Raw genomic sequence first — 23935 nt, 5'->3', positions numbered from 1 at the left:
CAGGCAGCGGGTCTTAAGACGCACCCCAGTGGCCAGCCACAATGACGCCTCTCTTCTCAGATAACTGAGTGAGTGAGTTTAAGGAGAATCAACACCGAGTACTTCGGGGGAATCAGGATGGAATAAACTTTAGAACTGTCTCTACCTTATATAATTATACATACTTACTTTGCTTTTTACATTCTCAAGTTTTAAGACCTGAAAGATCCAAATATTCAGGAGGATTCAAAACTAAGCAGCTCAGTATTTTTGAGAAAAAACAGATTTTCCTCTCATAGTTTCCACTTTCCATTCTTCTGAATAACTTACATGCTTAACCATAAAGATGCAAATTTAGAAGTGATCAATTCTTTCAGAAAACACTTATTTAGAACCCAAAGATCCAAGGAGTTTTGGGTCCAGCAACAGGAGGGTACCATAGTCACAGATTTCAGGAATTAGGACACGGACACCTTTCAGGGGACCACTATTCTGACCATCTCATTTCCCCACCACTGTGATAAAATAGAATGGTCACTTACAGAAGAGAAGGAGGTGACAAGAAAGTGGGTGTTGGTGGGACGACCAAACATGCTAAAGTTAAATGCCCTGCCCGTCACGGAGGCAGGGGGATGCCTGTGTCTGGAGTTCAGGGAGAACCCTGGCTGGATGCAGAGATGGAGGCCAACATCTTGATGGCATTTAAAGCCAGGCAACATCGTCTATGGAATGGGCGTAGGTGGGGAGAGGTCCAGGAGAGGAAGAGGACCCAGAAGGAGCAGGTAGGAAGAGACAACCAGACCAGGAGGAGGAGCCAGGTGAGGGTGAAGAAAGTGCTTCCAGAAGGAGAGAGACAGCTGGGAGGCCACTAGCGCTGAGCCAAGAAGGCGAGATCCAGACATGACCACCGCGTTCGGTGACCTGAAGGTGTGGGTGACTCGCAAGAGCTGCATTAGCCAAGTGGTGGTGGAAAGTAAGACAACAGGATAATGGTCCCCAAAGACGTCCATGCTCTCATCCCTGGAACCTGTAAACACGTCCCCTTATGTGGCTAAAGGGACTTTGCAGATGTCATCAATGTCAGGACCCTGAGGAGGGGAGATGATCCTGGATTACTCTGTGGACTCTCATGAGCCCTTTAAAAACGGATGCAGAAGAGCAGGTCACAGCCCTGGGATGGATGGAGAGGAGAACGGAAGCATGAAGGACCCTGGCTTTGAAGACGGAGGAAGGACGTCAAGGAATGTGGCTCTTAGAACCTGATGACCCTCTGCTAACAGTAAGAACATGGGGATCTAGTCCTACAACCACCAAAAAAGGAGTTCAACCAAGAACCTGGAAGAGCAGGACACTCTCCTCCCAGAATCTCCAGGAAGAACACAGCTCTGCTGACATCCAAATGCAGACCCATGACACCCACGTGAGAATCCTGGTGTGCAGATGTGTACACATAATGCACGTGTGTTGCTCAAGCTGATAAACTTAAGGGGTTGGACTGTAGCAAAAGAAAGTCAACACTGGGAGCCCGAGTGCAGTAACTTCAGGCAACCTTGGAGGAGGGAAATCGAGCTTTGGAGGGGTTTTGTTGGCGCACAGAAACGGTAAGGAAGTTGGAGCCACGCAGAATGGGTTTCTTTATAGAAACAACTGCAGCATGTGTGTGTTGATGAGTGGACCCTGAAGACACTCCAGAGAGGAGACCCTGGTGTCAGTGAAGGTGCTGCTGACTCTGGAGGGCAGCACAGAGGACCCATCCAGGAACCAGGAAAGAAAGCAACAGCTCAGGACAGGTGCCTGCTGGAGTGTGCACGGTAAGACTGTGGGACACCAGCAGAGCTGCCTTTTTGGTGGTGGTGGTGGTTGGGGGTGGGGGCATTACAATTCTCATTACACATATATACCACAATTTTTCATCTCTCTGTTTGTATATAAAGTAGGTTGGCACCCAATTCGTGTCTTCATACATGCACTTTGGATAATGATGTCCATCACATTCCCCCATCCTTGCTAACCCCCTGCCCCCTCCCTTTCCCTCCCTCCCCTCTTCCCTATCTAGAAGTCATCTATTCCTCCCATGCAGAGCTGTCTTCTCAACAAAATGGCAAACACAGCCTTCAGAGGAAAGAGAGGAAAGGAAGGAAGAGGTGGGACATGAAAAAGAGGAGGTATGGGCTAACTGCCAAGTCGTTCGAGGTAAGTTCCTACCGGGGAGTGCTCCACATTTTTAAATTATTTTTTTTTACTAGACCAATTATAATTGCATACATTTATGGTATACAATGTGACACTTTGTTAGATGTTATGGTTGAACCAGTTGTTATGGTTTAGATGTAAAGTGTCCCCCAAAAGTTCATGTGAGAGACAAGGCAAGAAGGTTTAGAGGTGAAATGGTTGGGTTAGGAGAGCCTCAACCCAGTCAGTCAGTTGGTCACCTGATGGGATTCACTGAGTTGTAACTGAGGGCAGGTGGGGTGAGGCTGGAGGAGGTGGGGCATTGGGGTGAGCCTTTGGGGTTTATATTTGGTGAGTTGAGCTTAGTCTTAGAGAGATCTGTTTCCTGGTGTCATTCCTGAGCTGCTTCCCTCTGCCACCCTCTGCCACGGTGTCCTGCCTCATCTCAAGCCCTGAGAAATGGAGGGGCACTGTCTATGGACTGGACTTCTGAAACCGTGAGCCCCAAATGTTTCCTCCTTAAGATTGTTCTTGTCAGGTCTTCTGGTCACAGCAGTGAAACAGCTGACTAAGACACATACAACATGGGAAGACTAAAGCCAGTCAAATGGCCACAATAAGTATTGAGTTCATGGCTTAACAGAGAATATGCAACGTGGCAGATGTCAGGGATTTCACACTAGACTAAATACTAGTGCCAGAAGGCCGCAGGAGCCAGCCTAGTTCATCTTCCTGATAAGGAGACAGAGCCAGGGAGGCTGCTGTGGAGGCTCCAGCCAACAGGACCAGCCAAGGACCCACGCAGGGCAGCTCCGACAACATCCCACACCCGGCTGGTGTCCTCCCCACCGCTTTCGTTTGTGCTGATTCGCAATTTCTTTCCTGCTAACCAATCATCTTAATTGCCTCTCTGGGAGGACAACAGGTCCCACCCTTACTCACTGAGCCTTCAAGGCCTGCTGGGATTTGCACGGGCGACACACAGCCATAATTCCCTTTCTTGCCCAATCGTCCACAGGAGCATTTACACGTTGGCTCCATAAGACTGAAGGCAAGGGATCAGGTCTCTATCAGCCACAATCTAAATCCCACGTGAAGACACAGGTGTAAAGCTAGACCTGCTGAACCTCAGGGCTTTGGTGGGAAAGATTCCACAAACCCTAAAGAGGCATTGAAGCCAGTGTCCCCGGAGCAACCTGGGAGCGGGGAGAGGAGGCCGCAGAATCCCAGGATTCTTCCATCACCTGTCCGTGAGTGGAGTTATGACAAGCCTGTCAGTGCAGCCTAAAAATTCATTCTGATAGACGAAAGCCACATCGGTGATATGAATCATCATCTTGTCAGTATCTTCATTAAAATAAAATCTGCACTGTTTCAGCCACTCGAAGTCCGTGGGGCTCTTGATGTGCATGTGACACTGAAATTCAAAAGGTGTATGTCAAAACCGAGATGAGGATCACTAATTAAACATACACATCGGCATTTACATAGAACATAAAGTAAAAGAAATGGGACTCGCAGACGACCCAAGTAGCTCTAAGCCATGGACGACGTCATCACCCAACCCACTCATTTATTCATCAAAAAATAAAAACTCAGAAGACATGAGAATAGGAAACTCAAGAGAACCCCTAATCATGCCCCTCTGATTTAAATGACAGTACACATGGTTTAATAATAAGATTCATTTCTTAAATTTCACCCTTAATTGTCCAAGACCATAGTCCAACCATGAAATATAGTCTGTGAAAAACATGTAATGGCATACGAAGGCAGAGCTAAACAATCTCATTAGAAAAAAGGCATTTCTTAAGATTATGTCAAAATACATTGAGGGTTTTTTTTTTTTTTTAATCCGTTAATTACTTTTCCTAGGAATTTGCAGCAGGCAAAATTTTCTAACATCTAAATGACAAGTTATTGCCCGGCAAAGCTTTTGTCTGGATTTTTCAACCAAAATTTTAAGCCACTTTAATCATTTTTCTTTGACAAATAAGAAATCGAAAATTATCCCTGAGCCCTTTATTTCTCAGAGAGGCAAACAGTGCGCTTAACTATTAGGAGAGGAGATTAGTACAAAATAGCTTGAATGTGCTGCCTTTTATTTCCATTCCATCAGGACCAATCTTTCATAATCTTTTTTACATAATGGGGTTGAGACACAATTCAAAAAATGATTATGAAAGTAAGAGAGAGCTTCTTGCCTCTTATCTAATGTTGTATTTTATGGTAGAGGACAAATTTCTTTTTTTTTTCACATTTCCCATTTTTAATAGCCACTGAATTCTCCTTCTCCATCCTGTTTTCTTTTTAAAGGCAAAAATCTGCATGACACCTGAATGTCACAGGCTGTGTTAGGCAAGATCACGTTGCCATCAATGACATAAAAGGTACCAAAACTTGTTAAGTAAGGATGTGACCTATCAGAAGCCCTAAAAGAATCCCTCAAAAGCTCTACTAGCAATATTAGTCATAATTTCTGCAGCAAGAAACCAGTGATCTTCAATTGATAACTAAAAGGAACGCAAAACTAATAAAGGTTTTCAGGATGCATTTAAAATAATCACATGAAGAATTTGAAAAGAAAGTCTAGTTGCCTCAATAACAGTAGAGATCTTGAGAAGATGATGGAAATTTCAGTTTAAGGCAGAAGAGAAAATCTGATAGACAAGGTCTGATCAAGAAGATGACTCCCTGAATTAAACATTTCCCTTCAGTTCAATCTAATTCCAGCAAGTAAACACAGGCGTGTCTACTGCTTGCTTTCTTGTATATACCACAGCAGTTAAGAAGAATTTACCAGGTCGTCAAAGATGTCCCTCTGGTGCACATGAATAGTAATCAAAGTCTCGTATTTCACTCGTTCCATGGAACTCAGATCCTTCGTAGTGATGTCTATCAGTGTGTTTAGCAGGTCCAGGAAGGACTGATTGGTCTTCTGCATGATTTTTTTATCAAACTTGGCATTTCTAAGGGCCTCTTCTGAATCCCGTGTCCATATCATTTGAATTCCTAATAATCCAACCTTTTAGAAATAAAAAAGGCTTTAGGAGCATATATGGCATATTTACATATTTAAATATTAATTGCAGCATAATGAATAATTATGATTATCATACAAACGTAAAGCTTTGATTACATCAAATCGACAGCTTGTTTCGAAACCCATGGAAATGCTGTTTACATAATTTACTGGGTAACTAAGTATGTATAGCACCATCATATGTCTATCATTTTCTTCTTACAATTTTAAGCCACTTATGATTAAATCACATTTCTTCCTAGATAGATTTTAAGTTACTTGCAGGTAAAGAATGTGTCTTAAATTTGCTTTACCAAACTATCACAGTGTTTACATATAGTAGATGCTCACAAAATCTTTTTTTTTTATTTTATTGGTTCTTTTGAGTTATATATAACAGCAGATTCCATTTTTATACAATTATATAAGCATGGACTATATCTTATTTCAATTAGAGTACTATTCTTATAGATATAGGTAGTGGTGGGATTCACTGTGTTGTTTGTATACTCATGAACTCTTTATTCATCACAATGACTAGGAAAACATTGTTTCCTGTATTTTCTTTTTTTTTTTTTTTTTTTTTTTGGTGGTGGGGAGGTACCGAGGAATGAACTCAGGGGTACTCAACCACTGAGCCACACCCAGCCCTATTTTGTATTTTATTTAGAGACAGGGTCTCACTGAGTTGCTTAATGCCTCACCGTTGCTGAAGCTGGCTTTGAACTCTTTCTTGATCCTCCTGTCTCAGCCTCTGGAGCCACTGGAATTATAGGCGTGTGCCTCCACACCTAGCTTGTTTCCTGCATTTAAATGTTGAAATGTATTTTTCTTTTTTCTAGCTGAGTGTCCACTCAGTAAATTGTTATGATTTATATACACTGTTACATATGGAGGTTCAGCAGGGAAAGACAAAACTCTTTTAAGTTAAAGTAAGTCCAGTATCTGTACAACCAAAGAACATATTTAAGTCTATACCTTCTATGTGGCCAAATGGTCCGCAGTAAAAAATTTTTAAGCTTATATAGACTTAATAAATCTTCATGAAAATTTAATATTGGTTCAGTGTTATGCATTGGTGAGGCTTACAATAACCAATAGCCGAGATTTAAGATGACTATTTTGTTAAAAGAGAAAAAAAAAAAAAAAAAGCCTTCCAATTTCAAAACACTGACCTGAGCAGGGAAGGAAGAAAGAAATTCGATCAGTTGGAACCCTGCTTCTTGGATATTTGCAGCTGCCTGACGAATCACAAGGTGTAATGAAGACTGTGATTCCTCCAGGAGAGAATTGAGCCACACCTCCACGTTGCCCTCAGCCATGACGGGTCTGTGCAACTCCATGGTCTCCCCCTCCCGGGACGAGATGGACAGAATCCGATCATACACCTATGTTAGAAGAGGAAAGAGACTGTTACTGTTACGTTCACTTAAAAAAAAAAAATGAGAAATAATTTTTTCCTTTTCTTTCATTCCCTGTCATGTTTTCCTTCCCATAGAAAGTTAAGCTACAGATTATAAAAAATAAGACAAAACATGATATGAAGTCTTTTTCAAAACAATAAAAGTGGTTCGCCATGAAATCTAAAGAGGAACCCTCAATTGATTCCAAATAGCTAATACTCTAAGGGAGTAAGCTTATTTTCTAAAAGAAATATTTAATACAAATGTGGTGGTGAAAAGATCTCTTGAGTTTCCCAAATGAAACGGGGCTCCCTAAGAGCCTGTAATTCCACACTGTGTGAGTCTCAAGTTGACATCAGAAGTGACCCGGTCAGCATGATCAATAGCAGAAAGTAATTACAAAGTGATTCCAATTCTGGGCCAAACACAATGTTCTTTACTGGGACTTGTTGTCACATAACGGTTTCTAATCAAACCCAGCTCCTCTGAGGTCTTGCACTTCAGTTTTCCATGAAGCATAATGAGAAGAACAGAGCATTTGGAGTTCCAAGACACAGGTTCCAATGGTCCTCTTCCATCCACTGAACATGCAATGCTGGAGAACAATACTGACACTAAGAAAATCACACTTGGTGCCAGGGGCTCCAAAGGCTGAAGCAGGAGGATCACAAGTTCAAAGCTAGCTTCAACAACTTAGCAAGGCCCTAAACAACTTAGCAAGACCCTGTCTTAAAATAAAAAAAAAAAAAAAAATCAAAGAGGATGTGGCTCACTAATAAAGTGCCTCTGGGTTCAATGCCTAGTACAGGGGGGGGAAATCCTACTTCACTCAGAACCATATAAAAAATAAATGAATAAATAAATAAGGGTATTGTGTCCATCTACAACTTAAAAAAATTAAAAAATAAAAATATAAAGAGCATCCATTTGCACTCATATTTAGGGATGTACTAATGAAGTCCTCTTCACTTGTAGACAGCAATGATGCTCCAGGTATCTAATAAATCGTAAGATTCTGGTTCCTCATTTACATGGACCCTTTCTGGATTTCTGAATGTAATTCTGTATTTGTAATGTTATAATATTTAGAACCCATAAAACCAGGATCTGCCCTGGTTGTAGAATCCTTTATGGAAGGAACAAGAAAAAAAACAAAAGAAATGCAATCTTAAGAAGCAAAGAGCTATGAACAGAGGCTAAGGATCTGCGGGCTTTTAATCAACCAATGAGGAAGCCTAAATCATCTGCAATCTACAGCTGGAGACAGTGAGAAATTCTAGTGCTGTAGCAGCAAGACTTAAGCAAAACATCAAGAAGCAGTTCTGACTGATTAGCTCCCTTTCAACATGCACACTAGTGGCCAACAGGAAGCACTGGTCTTGACCATTCCTGTCCATCCTGCTTTCCCTGCCCCCTGCCTCTCCACCCCTGCTGCTCTCATTCCACCTCCCACACTGCAGCGCAACACAGCTCAGGTCACTGTCCCACTTAGAAGCTTCCCGTGGCTTTCTGTCACACTGGGATGAAATGAAATTCCACAGTGCCAGGCCCTTGGACTTTGGAATCTAGCCTGTTGCTCTTTCTTCCTGTGCCCATCGCTCCCTCTTCTGGGTGGAAGTGTATGCCCAAAACGTTGAAGTTGTAAGTCTCAGTACCTGTGAATGGGGCATTGTTTAAAGAGAGTCTCTGCACGTGTAGTTAAGAGGAGGTCATACTGGATCAGGGTGTTGTAATAAGTTATAAGAAGAGAGCAATTTAGACACAAAAATATCCAGAAAGAATATCTGAACTCAAAAGCAGACATTGAGGTGATAAAGTGTTGTCTACAATTAAAAATAAACAAACAACAACAAAACCTCCAAGGACTGCTGACCACCAGGAGAAATCACGTTAGAGACGTGGAAAACCTCTCCTTCAGAACTTCCAGCAGGACCCAACACTGCCGCCATCTTACCTCTGACTTTCCCCTCCAGAACAGAGAGCACACTCCTGCTGTCCCAAGCCATGGAGGCCTAATCCACTCCCACACCCCAGTGCTCTGACATCCTGGGCTACACACACCTCCAGGTCCTCGCCAGGTGCCCTTCCTCCTGACCCCACCATGCTTCTCTTCTTCACCTACCTGGCTATGTTCCACTCACCTTCAGAAAACCAGTCCACGTGGATATTCCCCTGCAGGACACCTTCCCTGACACCCCATGCACCCAGTTAGGGCTCCCTGACAGGTATGCCCCTGCTCCTTGTGCTTAATAAAAGCACGATACTAATAATGGAAGTCCAAAATCACCAACAGGTTAATTGTCAAATTTCTCTTTAGTGTCGCATTGCATTAAAACCATTTCAATGTTGATTATTAGAATCCCAGGAACAGCCTCACATCTGGGGTATAGCGAGGGATTGACCTCAATGACTGACTTTTAATTGCTGACTGTGAAGTAACTCCACCACGGTGCTCACTGCACTCTGTAGACTGGATTTGTTACTGTCTGTCTACTCCAGCCAGAGCACCAGTTCCCAGGGTGGATGTATTCCCATAGTTAAGGACGACATCTGTTAGTTATGCAATAAATTAAATTAAGTGCTAAGATGAATAAAGGAATGCTACTAAGGATTTATATGAAACACCAGAGGACTAACTAAATGTCAAAAGGGAAGATCCCTTTCCTAGAGAATTTTAGGTGGAAGGATAGATTAGGACACTTCTGGCAGCAGTGTCCCTCAAGTTGAATGACCTCTTTGGTCATACAACTCCATGATTCTACAAACACATTAGGAGTGTAAAACAAAACCAAAAAAAAAAAAAAAAAAAAAAAAAAAAACATTTTAAGAAAGCATATCAAAACTTTCTGAAGCCTGACTAAAATAATCAAATCCCTACAAGAATTCTGCTTAGTCAAAGCACTTTATTATGAGCCATCAGTGTCTTTGGTTGGCTCTCTAGGTAGTTACCTTGCCATGTAAAATTCTGAGTGCTGCACACACTGCTTTCCTGGTCATATTAAACTATTATTTTTCTTTCTAGTCTGCACCTTGGATATTAAGAAGCCACACATTATTCTGAAGGTAAATTTGGCCCCAAAGTTTCTTTTTAATCACCAGGCAAGAGTAAATGAACCATCCTTTGTAAACACAGCATCAGAGAGCTGCTTAAGACAGAGAGTCGATAGGCTAAGTTTGGTCATTGTTGACCAACAATTGAAGTTAGGCAAACCTTCTCATGGAACTTGACCGATTTGATGTTGTCAAATACATTCAGCAAGTGGGCTTGGATAGTGTGGGAATCTGAGGCCTGCCCCAGAATCTCCAGAAGAGCAGGATCCGACACGAAGAAGAATCGAGGAAAGCAGAGGCGTTTTTTCTCCAAGTATCTAAGCAAGGAGCGAAAAGATAGACTTCTATGAACACACAGAGCTAACCTTTTCTTAGGAACAAATTAACCTGGATGGAAGGGAAGAAAGATCATGCAACCATCTGATTTCCCCTTGTGACTTGATGTCTGGCTTGTGCCTTTGGGATTTGTCAAACAGCATCCTACATTCTGATAAGGAGACATTTTTTTCACAGTTGGTGGCAGAATTTCTTTATCTTTCACAAACCTAAGGCATACATTTTGCTTGGTCTGAAAGATCCTGTGCTTCCTTTGTAGAAAACAGGATAAAATACACAAAAGAGAGTTTAGGGTTTTGCTTTTTGGTTTTGTTGTGTCTCCAAGCACAGCAAAAAAGACTCCACGCCACCTGAAGTCTGCATGTCTTAGAAGTTGTATCTTAAAAGAGAATCCAATAGCCCTCCATCAGAGCAGAAGCAGATCTAGCTGTGGGTGAACTTCTGAAGGGGTGCCTGCCTCCAGGAGCCGTGGGAGTGCAGGGGAAGCCCCCAGATCCACGCCCTTTCCCCTGCACCTTGGTTTCTATATTTGCTCTGATATGGTGACTCCTCATACTATGGATCTATTCATTCTGCCATTTTCTTATCTATAGCTCTTATTTTCTAGCTTATTTTGTTCTGATTATTGTGGCTTCTTTTTTACAGTTTGGCATTTTTACTTTTTCAATTGTTTATTATGGCTTTTGGCCTTGTTTGGGGTTGGCTGGGGTGATTTTTTTGTTTTGTTTTGTTTTTGTTTTTTGAGACAGGGTTTCATGCTTGCCACAGCTGGCCTCTGATCTTAAGATCTCATGAGAGCCACCTGCCTCCATCTCCCTAGCAGCTAGGACTGAAGGCATACACGACCACACCGGACATGATTGTGGTTTTAATTGGATGGACAGTCTTCAGAACAAGAATACAGAAACTCGAAAGAGTGAACCACCGCCTGATTTTTAAGGAAAAAAAGGGAGAATATGTGGGAAGGCGTTCTCACACGTGATTGGGCACCTCCCGGACTGGGTGTGAGGCATTCCGGCTAAACTGTGTCAGAACTAATCCCCACCCTTTCCAGGTGTGAGAGCCCATCCATGCGGGGGTGTGACTGACCATTGCTGTCTCCCTCGACCTTCATTGGATGGAGCCATAGCCAAGTATGAATGACGCATGGCATTGGGTTGAAAGGTGACCCTGCTCAGGGATTAGGGTGGCTCCAGGTTTAGGGTGGATCCTGCTGGGATTAGGGCATATCCTGCTGCCTCAGGTGCCCGCTCCTGGAGTTCTCGTTGAGTTCTTGCGGGGTTCTGAGAGAACTGGTACGCAGAGCCCCGGGGAAGGAGTGTATTTTCCCAGAACGTGCGTGTAGAGTGTCGGCGAGAGTTCGGGAATAAAGAGTTGCTATGTGAATCTACAAGGCTTTTGTGGTGGCTCAATTATTTTGTGCCCAGCCAGACTGCGGCATTTGGTGGCCCATACGGGGATTTCTACAGACCAAAAAGAAGATAATTTGACTCAAATCCATAACAGCTGATATCCAGAGCTCCAGCGTGGCTATTCTCACATCTGCGATAGTGATTAACCAGGATGCTTTTTTCAATATCTATTTTATTATTGCCTTTTCCCACATCATAAAGTTCTATTTTATTTTTTGAGCTCATACAAACCTAGGTTAATGTTTTTTCTGATCAGTTCTTATTTTTTGACTGTGGAGTTTTTAAACATTGCAATGGAGATTTCACCTGTGTAAAGCCACAAAGCCTTTACTATTGTCTTATGTGTTGTACGTTTGTGCGTACACTTGGGTTTTGTGTTGTATGTCTGTATGTGCGTATGTCCATATATCATATATGAGGAGCGCTCATGAAAAATGGATCCGAATTTTTTTTTATTTCACGTAATTTTAATGGTTTAATTTAAATTGGGTAAACAGCTGTTGAGGATTGTTTTAATATGTGCACAAATAAGGAGGTTAACAGATCTGTTTGTTTACTTTCACCTTTCCTTTTCATTAATAATAATTCTGTTCAGGATAATGTAAATTGTTCAGAAAATTGTTTTCTTAGTACTAGTTGGAATGTTACATAATTTCTTTTTAGCTTCATTGCCAGAATTCCTATCTTCATCCCAGTGCTGGTGAAGACAAAGATAAAACCAAACCACAGCTTCTATGATAGCTATCACAGTAAACTGTATAAACTGATGCATCAATGAATAATAACTCAACAAGTAATGCTCAATCAAGGAGTTGATTTACTTTGGGAGGAAATGGACATATTGATAGATTCCTCCACTTTGAACTGCTTGCAGAACTTGCCTGGACTATGTATCACTTGTAAGCATTGTGAACTATCTGTTGGTGCAGTGACTTGTGGTAGTGCTGGCCTATCTTTGCTGATGGTGTCACCGGTGATACAATTTTTCCAAAGGAGCCGTCAATTGGCTTGGTGTCGTGGCATTTCTGTATCCTCCTCCCTTCTGCTAGTAATGGTCTAAAATTTGGGGGTCAACAGAGGTGAGGCAAAGAACCTCACCCTGCCACTGGCACCAAGGCCAAATTTGGGGGCCAACAGAGGTGAGACAAAGAACCTCACCCCCCTACACTGGTGCATAGGCCTATCCACAAGTATGGCTGTATGCTGGACCAGTAGTCAGTGACGGGTATGATCCAATTGCAGTGGTACCAACCTAAGACAGGAGGCTGACGCCTAGAGGTCAGCTCATCCGATGACGGGTAAGGACTATATGTTGAATTGGACAACCTAACAGGCATGGTCCCTAAGCCACATTGCTTGTTGTTTATTTAAACAGAAGCGGGGAGATGTTGAGAGCCATAGCCAAGTAGGAATGATGCATGGCATTGGGTTGAAAGGTGACCCTGCTCAGGGATTAGGGTGGCTCTGGGTTTAGGGTGGATCCTGCTGGAATAGGGTGGCTCCAGGTTTAGGGCGGATCCTGCTGGGATTAGGGCATATCCTGCTGCCTCAGGTGCCCGCTCCTGGAGTTCCCATTGAGTTCTCGCAGGGTTCTAAGAGAATTGATACGCAGAGCCCAGGGGAGGGAGTGTATTTTCCCAGAACGTGCGTGTAGAGTGTCGGTGAGAGTTCGGGAATAAAGAGTTGCTGTTTGAATCTACAAGACTTTTGTGGTGGCTTGATTATTTTGTGCCCAGCCAGACTGCGGCAGGATACCAACTGAGCAAACCATTGTCATACGTGGATTTGTCCTTAACCAGCACTATGGCTCAACTATCCTCTGGATTCTTGCCAGGGCTTAAATCTCTCACATTTTACAATATCCAATGCCTTCCATCAACTGAGTAAAGAAATTGAATTCACAAAGGATTTGTTGTAGTCTATGCTGTCATCCCATCCTATTTCCTGGACTCAAGTCATTCCACTAGAATGACTCATGTTTGACCCACACCATGATAAAAATGTAGGTGAGAATTCTGCTCATGGATCCTTTTTAATACATACACACACATACACATAAACACACACACACACACACACACACACACACACACACACAATGCCTCCAAGGTATCAATTCAAGGACAAAAGAAATAAATGTTTTCCTGAGCAACTAGGATCTTTTATGTAATGAAACCTATTGGTGTTGTACCTAATCATCTGTCACCTTTTGCTTTCATCTTTAGGAAGAACTTTTGGTCTCTGAATCTGAGGTCAATTTTCAGGGTTTTTGCATCAGTTTTATCATCTTAGTTTATAAACCTTTCTTTTTCTTGGACCTAAACTATCTTATTACTTTATTATTTTTTAGTAACCAACTCAAAACATCTTCTGGTTAGCCAAGAATAAAAAATACATATTACTTACATGTTATCATATAGTATTTCTTCCATTTTTAGCTTAGTCACTTTTTGTTCAAGTTTTGTAAATTCCTCTATTTACTTCACTAAGATCCTTCCATAGTGCCACTCAAAGTCCAGTATTTTAACCATCACCTATGTCTATGAGAGCACCTGCCTTAGGTAATCTGGGCTCCCCAGTGCATAGAACAAGCTGGTTAGCCTGTGAGGATCCCATTACAGGTGATGAGGACATTAGGACACACACATGGGAAAAGATCATCTCTCTCCCAGAGTTAGCCAAGGAGACCTCATTATTCAAGACCTCATTATTAAATGCTTAGACTGAGTGTCTGCCATGAGCATCAAAGTACTCCTAGAAGATTACAATTTAACATGGTTATATTCAAATGGTTCTATTTCTATTAACCAAGAACCATAAAATAGAGAAACTTTATCACTCTTGCAATTCACCAAGCCTACACATGTGTGCATGGGTATATTATGTTAGATATCGTCTTACTTGGACTCTTCAACTTTCACAAAAGCATCCCAACTCAACGTCTTATTTCTCTATAATCCTGACTGCTTATATACTCATACTGTTTCATATAATAAGTATAATGAAATATTTTAGCTGTATAGACATTTATCCAGAAGAATATCAGAAACAAAATAGGTATATTCATTTAAAAAGCAAGGACTATAAGAGAATATTTTCATGATCTTACGTCAGTGAGGGAAGTTACCTGAGTTCTGAGTCCAACATCAGGACCAACAGAGTAAGTGGAGAGAAGATAAGGTTTAACTGCACACAACTTTGTACATGAATTAAGTCTTAGTGAAGAAAACACAACCCACTAATTCTACCTCCTTTCCATGTTCCCTTTTCTAAGATCTGGCGGCTTTCAAAGAGCCAGTGGACTTACCCAGTAAGGGATTTCTGGCATATTTCCAACTGGTCCAGCAGGTGTGGCAGGAGCTGCCCCAAGGTCTCATCTCCAACACAACACTGAACCACATTTGGCATTTCATGTGCCCGAGTCATGATCTTCACCCAAGATTTATCTATGTTGGAAAAGCGCTTGGCTTCCTGTAAGAATGACGTAACAAGCACATTTGGACACTTCTGCCATCTCAAGGGCAGAGCATCTCACAAATCTCCAGCGGAGGCCAGACACCCACGCTACACATGACTGTCACACATGTTCTGACTTCTGGGGTCTTTTGCATTATATCACTCCCTTTATTAAGTAAGTGTCTTTAGCTCAACCCTGGATACTTCATTATTTTAAGTATAAACAGGAAACTGACATAAAATTAATAATACTGTACAAGAGGATTTAAGAGGGAAGGACATTCCCAATTATTTTCATGCATATCTCTAAATGGAGTAAATTTTCTATTTTCAAGTTTTCTACACTAAGTATTTAACTTTTTATATGTTTGGGGTGGGGGACAAACACTTAATATTAATAAAAAATTAATCCTAGTATAACTTATGTTACCAAAAAAAATTCATTTTTTCAGGAAAAAGTGGAAAACAGATCATTTTTAGAGAATATAAATAACTTTTTCCCTAAAACTTTCTATATATTACCAATGAGAGCATACTATCAAGTATGGGAGCAAGAAACTTTACCTCACTTCTTTAACATCATTTGAAAATTTTCATTAAGTCCAATTTTAGATTTTTTCCTACCCAATAAGAAAAACATGCACAAATATAAATCAAAAAATAATAAGTAAATATTTAAAATTTTAGCATATGAATACATTTCACTGTTGACCAAGAAACAAATGCTCTGCCTTACAATGGGATAACAGCTGCCTTCTATAACTAAAAACTAACCAAAGAAAAGATTATAAAACCTACATGAAGAGAAGAGTCAACATTATCATGCTCAAACATATTGTTAAAGCTCAAATATGTTGTTAAAACTATAATGTTGCAAACAACTTTTGGTAATTGAATGAGTTCTTGAGATTTGGTTAAAATGTCTTTTTAAAAAAATCTCTAAATATACCCCAGATATACATAGTTAGATAATGACAATGTGATTGGAAAAATAGACTCAGCATCTTGAGAAAACCTTCAAGTTTCGGAGCTTCCTCCCTGCACGATTTCCACCCCTCAATCTTACAGTACAGAGATAATTGAGTACATTGTATACTGTGCATTATTTTTAAATGTCAACTGTAGAAGAACAAATTATCCAACCATTGTCAAGATAACTATACCATAATTCCACACTGCTCCAGTTCTACCTCCACATTATCTGAAGAAGCACATCAATTATGTGGGAATTCACAGTCTGTTTTTTTAACCCTTGGTTTCCAGCCAAACATCACGGTTCCATTGCATCCTTACTCTCTGTATTGCCCTTTTGCTTTCCATAATTCGTCACTGACTCTGAAGAACAACATCCACAGCAGAAAACAAAAATTCTGGGGGCAGGCGTGCAATAGAGATTAAAATATTACTGTGTTCTTTAAGAGGTTATTAGTTCTTGGATTTTTCTCTAATTGAAAAAAAAAACTCAAGGAAATATTTAAAAATTCAAAAACCTTGGGCAATTGCTTGGCAATGTCTCCTCCCACAAAGACAGCTTCCAGATAAATCCACAAGTTTTGCACGGTCATCCAGTTCTCGATGATGTCTGTTGAATTGGAAAGGTACTGAACCCACTTTTGAATCTGGGCTTTGAATGGCATATTGTACCTAAAATAAGAAACATGCTCAATGTTTCATTTCTGTTGTATTGATGTTGTTTTTTGAATTAAAACCCCTTTTAAAAATCTGAACTCTTTAAGCTGTCTGCATAGTGACTAAGTTTTAGAAAACTAAATCCTGAGCAGTCCAAACTTGACATCACCAACAGTCTAAATCTCCAAAACCTAATTTTATATCCCATGTTACTTGGGAGTACCAAGAAAATGGAAGAGGAATTTTTTATCAATACAGGTTTAAAGAGATGGCACTTCCTATATTTGAAGTATTGATACACATGTGCCCAGGGAGGAGAGTGATATTTTAAAGCTAGAATAGCACAATAAATTCATATCTTTATGGTATCCACATATTATACAATTACCATTTATTAAGATCCTGGTGAACAAAAAAAATATTTTGGAAAGAGCAACAAAAAGCTCATTGCTTACACATCCCAAGCAAATTTAAGTTCATGAGTCTACAGTTTCCATGTCCAAAATGTGATGGCTTTGTTGTTACCATCAAATAGTCAAATGGAACTATTAGCCTGGCCTTTCACTATGCAATGTTACTCCTCATTATGAATCAAATTCATCCCATATCTTGATCTGTCGTCTCATTGGAGTATATGTACATAAGAATTCTAGTCCATAAATGTTGGCAAAAAGCTTTTTTCAAGTAGAATGATTATTCTGGAATTCAGAATAATGTTCCCCCTGGAACCCAGAGCCTGTAGAGCTGTCAGCTGTGCAGTGAAGCAAAGCTGAAATGTCCAGCGAGATCCAAGTGGTTAATTACATGTAACATTATTTTGTCCACTCTATCTCAGACACATCCCACAAATAGAGGATAACGAAATAAAATCATTGTTACATGTGCTGTGCCAAAGGCTAAATTTAATGCAAGTATTTTATTTGTATGAAGGGTATTATTGCAATGCGTTTTTCTTAACTTCCCTTGGAATGTCCGTTATTGTGATTCTCAAATATAAGGGCAACGGTAGATGGTTTTCCCACCTGTTGCTCAGGAGAGAACTCAGCAACATTAAACTGTCCTCCATGTTGGCGATGATTTCTGAGGTGCTGTCTCCTCGCAGGAGAAGCTCTCCGCGGGTTTTAAAACTGCCAAATGTGAATGTTTTGTTGTCCCATTCATTAATCACTTGCTTCAGCTTCTGTTCGATGTCTCTCTCCTTCACTGCACTGATACAGATGTCCTATCAAAATGGTAAGTGCTCATTTTATCACATGAAAGTGACACATCTCATGAACAGCTCAGGTTCAGCAGAGATGTCGTCTTCTCTATTTGCTTCATACATATCTAAAATACGTATATTTCCAGATGTCAAATGCCATATAATAGTGTTGTGTACACATAGATATAAATATGGAAGGAGCAGGGATAAAGATGACTAAAGAGAAGCTTCATTATAAAAATTCCCACAAAACTGTTCCAGAAATATAATAAGAAAGATATATTGACCTTTTATATTTTGAACCTTAATCACAGACTCAAAACATGTTTCTGATTTATCTCCAAAGTCAACAAACACAGTGAGGGGAGGAATTTAGCAGAATCCTGGTTTCTGGTCACTCTCCCAGTCTCACTTGCAGCTTCATCTTCTCCCAGACCATGAGCTGAGCCCGTCTCTGCCCTCATTTCTCCTCACACTACATTCCCTTCTGGATGAGCTGATCCATTCCCATGTGTCTGGTGATCTCTCGTATCTCCAGCTGAGACCCACATCCATTTGCCTACTGAGCTTCTCTGCTTGGATGTTCAGGAGAACCCCAAACACAACCTGTGAGATATCAAACTCCTGTCCAAACGCAAGCTATTTCTGCCCTTGTCACCCAGTGCAATCCCCTTACAATATCACCAATCTCCACATAAGCTAATCACCCACCCAGACCTCTCCACAGGAAAGCCACAGATCATCGTGATTCCCTCCCCATCTTTCTCCTACCACATTCCCTCCATCAACAAATTCTACACAGTTTCACCTCCTAAAAATTCCTGGGATCTCTCCTCTCCTCTCCAGTCTCACTACCTCCTCTCTTGCCAACAAGCCAGCATCTCTTGCCTAAGCTCCCTGTTGGTTTTGCTACCATTCTCCCCTGCACTTGACCATCAGGATAATCTTTAAGAAATGAAAACCTAAGTCATCCTCTCTGGAGACACATCCCCCAGGTGGTCCCATTGTTCTAGCAACTAAAGCCAAAAAGATGTGCTAGGTTCACTCCCCTTCCAGGGCCTCTGCTGTCTCTTCTCTCCTCTTCCTCCACAGCCAAGACCAAAGCCATCTTTTGCTTGCTCCAACACATTTCAGATACTTCACACATGATTTCCTCTCTTCCTAGAATGGTCCTCTTTGTACTTACACAGCTGCTCATCTCCACTACATGGCCATGCTCACTCACCCAGCCAGCCCAGCTTGCCCTACCTTTATCATCCCCAGAAGCGACCAACCCCTTTATCACAGGCTGTCATTGGATACATTCTTTTCCTTCAGTGGCATTTACTACAGCTTATAACTACACTTCGATTCGCATGATTATTTTACTGATTATTTAATGATCTCTGAATACAGGAATACATCTTTATGTCCCCACCACAGCACCGGTCATATAGGTATGCACTGGACAAACACTTCCTCAGGAGTTAATGGCTGAATGCCAAGAGTTCCAATTGTCCTAATGTGGTTTCCCCACAATATGGGAGTGCTATGGAATAAATCCCATCAGACCTTCAGATCTTCCACCACATCAGACTTCATGAGCTATACCTCTATTTCCTCTTTGTACTTCAGAAGAGGTGCCTCCATGATGTTTCTCAACTTGAAGGTTTCATTCCCCACATCCAGACTGTGCCCAGTGACAGCGGCGATCCTGGCCCAGTGCCTCTCCATCATGGCTTTACTGGCCATGTATTCCAGCAGGGGGCAGCACTCGCTGAAATCATCAATGGTCTTCTTCAGGTCCAAAAAAGCCTGCCAGTCCTTTAGTGCCCGGGGCAGCTTCCGACACCTATGAAGAGAAACCAGTGTGGAGTTCAGTGATTGAGTGCTTGCTTAGCATGCACAAGGCCCCAGGTTCAAGTCCCAACACTGCAAAAGCACAAAGAAGTCTTTTCAAATACCTATCTGATTTTGAAATTTCACGACTTAGACATTATCTCTTAGTTTAATACACTGGCATGTATTACATAAAATCGTTTCTCCAAGTCAGCAAAGTTTTTTTTTTTCCATCCCTCATAACAATTACTTAGGTAGAAGCATTACACCAAAGGTTAGAGGTGCCTCTGAATCCATTTCAACTCTACAAACAGTTGGGGAGAATACTAAAAATATTAATACTGAAAACATAATAATATTAATACTAAAAACATACTAAATTCAAAGCACAGCACAGCTCATCAACTCACACGCATGACAAGGGGGGCCCATCTTCCTTGGGTTCAGCACTTGAAACGACAAATCACGGGCCTCTTGCTTTGATTCCAGGAAAGTAGCTAACGTTAACTTCAAATGTTTGAGACATGTAATACAAATAAAGCCCAGTTCCCTCCATACTGCAGGAAAGGTCTGACAAGATTCATCCAGGTTTAGCGGAGGCGCCTCTCACCACATACACACAGGGGCAATTAACAGAGCAATTCATGAGGATGCTGTCAACAGACAACGAGGCAGCACCATGTGCTTTTGAAGCATCCGGGGTGGAAAGCAACGGTCCATCCCAGAAGCAAGCCTTTGAAGCCATAGCTCTGGCATGCCGGGCATCTCATTTCTCACCTGTTCTGGAATTCTAAGAGCTCACTGTTGATTTTTTCAATATTCACTTCCGACCAAAGGATATCTTGATAACCATTCACCGTTTCTATGACACTGTTGTACAGTGTGTATATTTTCTGTAGCAGATTTAGTTGTTTCTTTATTTCAAGAAGCTGGGGATACTGTGTCACAGGCAGACCAAACAGTTCTTCTCCTCCAGTGTAGGTGATGTATTTCCGATAGATATTATCAAACTGATTCTAAAAACAACCCAAGTGAAAACTTATCAAAATGATTTACACATGAACAAACACGGAAGTGAGAATACTAGCAAAGAAACAAGAATTATGATCTCTGACATACGTAACTAAGAACACTTAATGCAATTAATTCACAGAAACCCCTTCTAATGGGAACCACAACAAATCATATACACATAAAAAGGTAAATGCGGACTGAGGTTGTGGCTCAGTGGTAGAATGCTTGTCTAGCACATGTGAAGCACTGAGTTCGATCCTCAGCACCACGTAAAAATAAATAAATAAAATAAAGATATTTTTTTAAAATGTAAATGCATCTCATATTCTACAATAAGCTTTTATGTCTTTAAAAAGCATATGTAAGTTTTAAACTCAACAAGGTTTTCATTATTTGGAAAAGTTGTAGAAATTGAAATGTTACCTGAAACATGATAAGCCTATCACTGGCTTCCTGAGGCTTCAAGCCACTGGCCATCGGACCATTCTGAGGCAAAACAGTTAAACATAAAATGAAATGAAGTGTCTGCATACAAATTTCATAAGCTCAAAGTGTTTGAGTACCTAAGTTGTTTTCATACATGTCACATACATAATAGGAAAATAGTTTTTATGGGTAAAAAAGACTCAGAAAGTGATTCAATGGGAACTGTGTTTCAAGTCTGAAAAACCAAAGTTAATCTATTTCCATAAGTTAAGAGGCCTTGAAAATTCTAAATATGTATTATTCACTTCTTAGATGACAGGCAAAAAAGACTCAATGGCTCCTCTGGAAGAAGCCCATCCTTCTGTTTCAGCAGAAATGCTAATGCTATTAACTTGCAGACTTCAACACTCTAATACCTACTTGTAAAGTGAACTGTATACACAATATTACAATTAATTTTCCCTACATTACGATACTTAAATGTGTGGGTCTCTGTGCTTCTTCATCTATGAAGTGAGTACATGGGTTCAACCTCAAACTTTATTAGCTTTGTGGTTTGGTGTGCTACTAGTTAACAGGTTTGAAATTTACCCCATGCTATACATATTTCTCTTGGGTAGCACATGATAATTAGCTGGAAATGGATCTCATTACACACCACATTTCCACTAGGAGATTCTGCACTAAACCCCATACATATGATTAAAATATGGTCTCCATGGGACAAGGGCTCCATCTGTCTTCCCCACCACTGTATCTTCAGCATAAAGGACAGTGCCTGGCACATGCTTCATTCATTTGTAAAACTAAGAAATGCTTTGAAAAGGAGGAACAGTATTTATATTTGAATTTAGAAATTCAGAAAGCTATTAAGCAATCTCAGTAACAGACCAACCATACAATATGAATAGCACTTTTAAATCCCCCATTTCGTTTGAAATTTTTCTAATGAACTTTAAGGGGAAGGAATTATGGAAAGAAAATACTTTATGAAATTCTTCTGCAAAAATAAAATCCCAGGGCCAGGGTTGTGGCTCAGGGGTATAGCACTTGCCTAGCATGCGTGAGGCACTGGGTTTGATCCCCAGCACCACATATAAATAAATAAATAAAGGTATTGTGTCCACCTACATCATATATATATATATATATATATATATATATATATATGTATGTATGTAAAATCCCAATTTCTAAAAAAGTTTTATGAAATTCAACACATCATTTTCAAACAATAGCATGTTGTGTGTTGTTTTTACTCTTCCCTGAAAATAAACACAGAGAAAGCCAAAGTCATACCAAGTCATAGTCCAGATAAAACTGGTGACAGTCTTGGAGGAAGACCTCCACAGTGCTAATAAGCTCTGTCCTGAAACCGGGCTGTAGAGAGACCAGTTCATTCTGAACTTCACTGGCACGTGCCAGGAGCTTCTCCCAAGCATAGCGCAGAGTGTCAACCTTGTCCATCTCTTCCTTGGCTATCAGAAGTCCGTATTTGTTAAGCAGGGCATAAGATTCCTACGTGAAAGAAGAAAGGCTTAATTTCTGACAGATATAGAAACCCACACACGGTCATTTACTGAAGCATCAGAGGGGAATAGATCAGTGTGACAGGGTGATCATGACCTCACCCTCAGGATTCTAGTTACTGCACTTGCACATTTAAGAACTTTGAAAGAGCAACTGAGCTACTCAGCTCCGGTTTTCTCATCCTGGAAACTAGAAAATTCCCTGGCTATGCTTCAGAATCTTTGCTAGTATCTAAAAATATTATTTTAAATGCATTTTTAAAACTATAAATTGCTACACAAATAAAAGATAGCTTTACTTAGGTCTCCAGATTGTACTTGAAGACTACACAATCATACCCAGTAAATTGAAAGCATTAAAACAATTTAAATTCTAATATTAGAATAACAAAATAAATCAGAATTTGAACTTGGTCCTATGCCACTTTGCTGCTAAGCGGTTCCAGTAGTCAGACCTAAGTGGGTGTTCTTGAGTCGGAACCTGGGCCAAATCATTGCCCCCAGACTGCAACACCTGGGATCACTCTTTCAGCTGAAAATTTAAAATAAGCAGAGTTTGGTGCCATAAGAAATGATTTTCCCTAAATATCCCTGGCCTCTTTTCCCACCATTACTCCTCCCCACAGGGGAGAAATTAGACCTGACTGCTGATTTTGGGGGGGCAGGGGATGTCGATTTGGGCAAGCATGGCCCTGGGTCTTTCTCCCTCTTCTCTCTTCCTTCTTGAAAGCACTCCTGTGACCGGTCCCTCCACACCACAAATGTGGATCAGGGTAACAGAGAGGCCTGCGGCATCCCAGGGTTGCCTCTGATGGGTAAGAAAGGGCGCTGATCCTGGGATTTAGTGCTCTCAAGTCCAGGGTGTGTGCACACACTTTGGGGGATAGGGAAAGCCATAACCAGAGAGGTGCATTCCGCTACGTCTTCTGAGTGAGCTCTATCAGCATAAAGGTTATACTGTCATCCTGACACCTTGACTCCACTTCTGTCTTAACTCCCAAGGAGGAGAAAATGCTACTGTCAGCTACTTCACCTCCTCTTCAAACCCCAGGAATTCCCTGGTCCTGCACAAGGAGCAGACCGTTTGCCTTGATGTTTCCATTCCCAAGAAGAACGTGACCGAAGACAGGACCCCCACGGCCCCACACGACAAAGGATAAATGTGTAGTGATCTGTACTATCCTCACAGGATCCTGAAATCTCTAGAAATACAAAGAGTATCGTGGAAAGTGCGAGGCTGGAGTCGATGGCGACCATCAGAATGTAAGACCAGACATTTAATTAAACGTGATAAAATGACAATGTTTTATGTCTGGAATTTTTTGTAAAAAGTACATACATGACCCACTTCTGATACACGATTTCTCTGTGGAAAAGATAGCCGGATATGGCATAAAAACCACAGTGGTGCGCAACACGGGTCAAGCTGCACAGTTCTTTGAGCCTGTTCCCAACTCCTGAGAGTTGTAAGGACCACCCTGCCTCCC

At 41.0% G+C, this 23935-nt stretch overlaps 1 protein-coding gene across 1 annotated transcript in view; it reads right to left on the bottom strand.

The window, feature by feature from the left end:
• Dnah5 (dynein axonemal heavy chain 5) overlaps positions 1–23935 on the bottom strand; it is a 281736-nt gene that overhangs the window by 126988 nt on the left and 130813 nt on the right. Inside the window, exons 25-35 of the mRNA XM_077109537.1 lie at positions 22219–22437; positions 20917–20979; positions 20257–20495; positions 19252–19492; positions 17483–17682; positions 16322–16475; positions 14683–14846; positions 9788–9944; positions 6349–6561; positions 4952–5176; positions 3396–3568 (exon numbers count right to left, since the gene is read on the bottom strand). Of these exons, the coding sequence (XP_076965652.1) occupies positions 3396–3568; positions 4952–5176; positions 6349–6561; positions 9788–9944; positions 14683–14846; positions 16322–16475; positions 17483–17682; positions 19252–19492; positions 20257–20495; positions 20917–20979; positions 22219–22437 (2048 nt within the window). The remainder of the gene's footprint in view (positions 1–3395; positions 3569–4951; positions 5177–6348; positions 6562–9787; positions 9945–14682; positions 14847–16321; positions 16476–17482; positions 17683–19251; positions 19493–20256; positions 20496–20916; positions 20980–22218; positions 22438–23935) is intronic.

The sequence above is a fragment of the Callospermophilus lateralis genome, chromosome 5 (assembly GCF_048772815.1).
Source record: "Callospermophilus lateralis isolate mCalLat2 chromosome 5, mCalLat2.hap1, whole genome shotgun sequence".
Classification (NCBI taxonomy): Eukaryota; Metazoa; Chordata; class Mammalia; order Rodentia; family Sciuridae; genus Callospermophilus; species Callospermophilus lateralis.
Note: the sequence above shows the minus strand (reverse complement) of the source record. Positions and strands in the feature narration are given on the sequence as shown.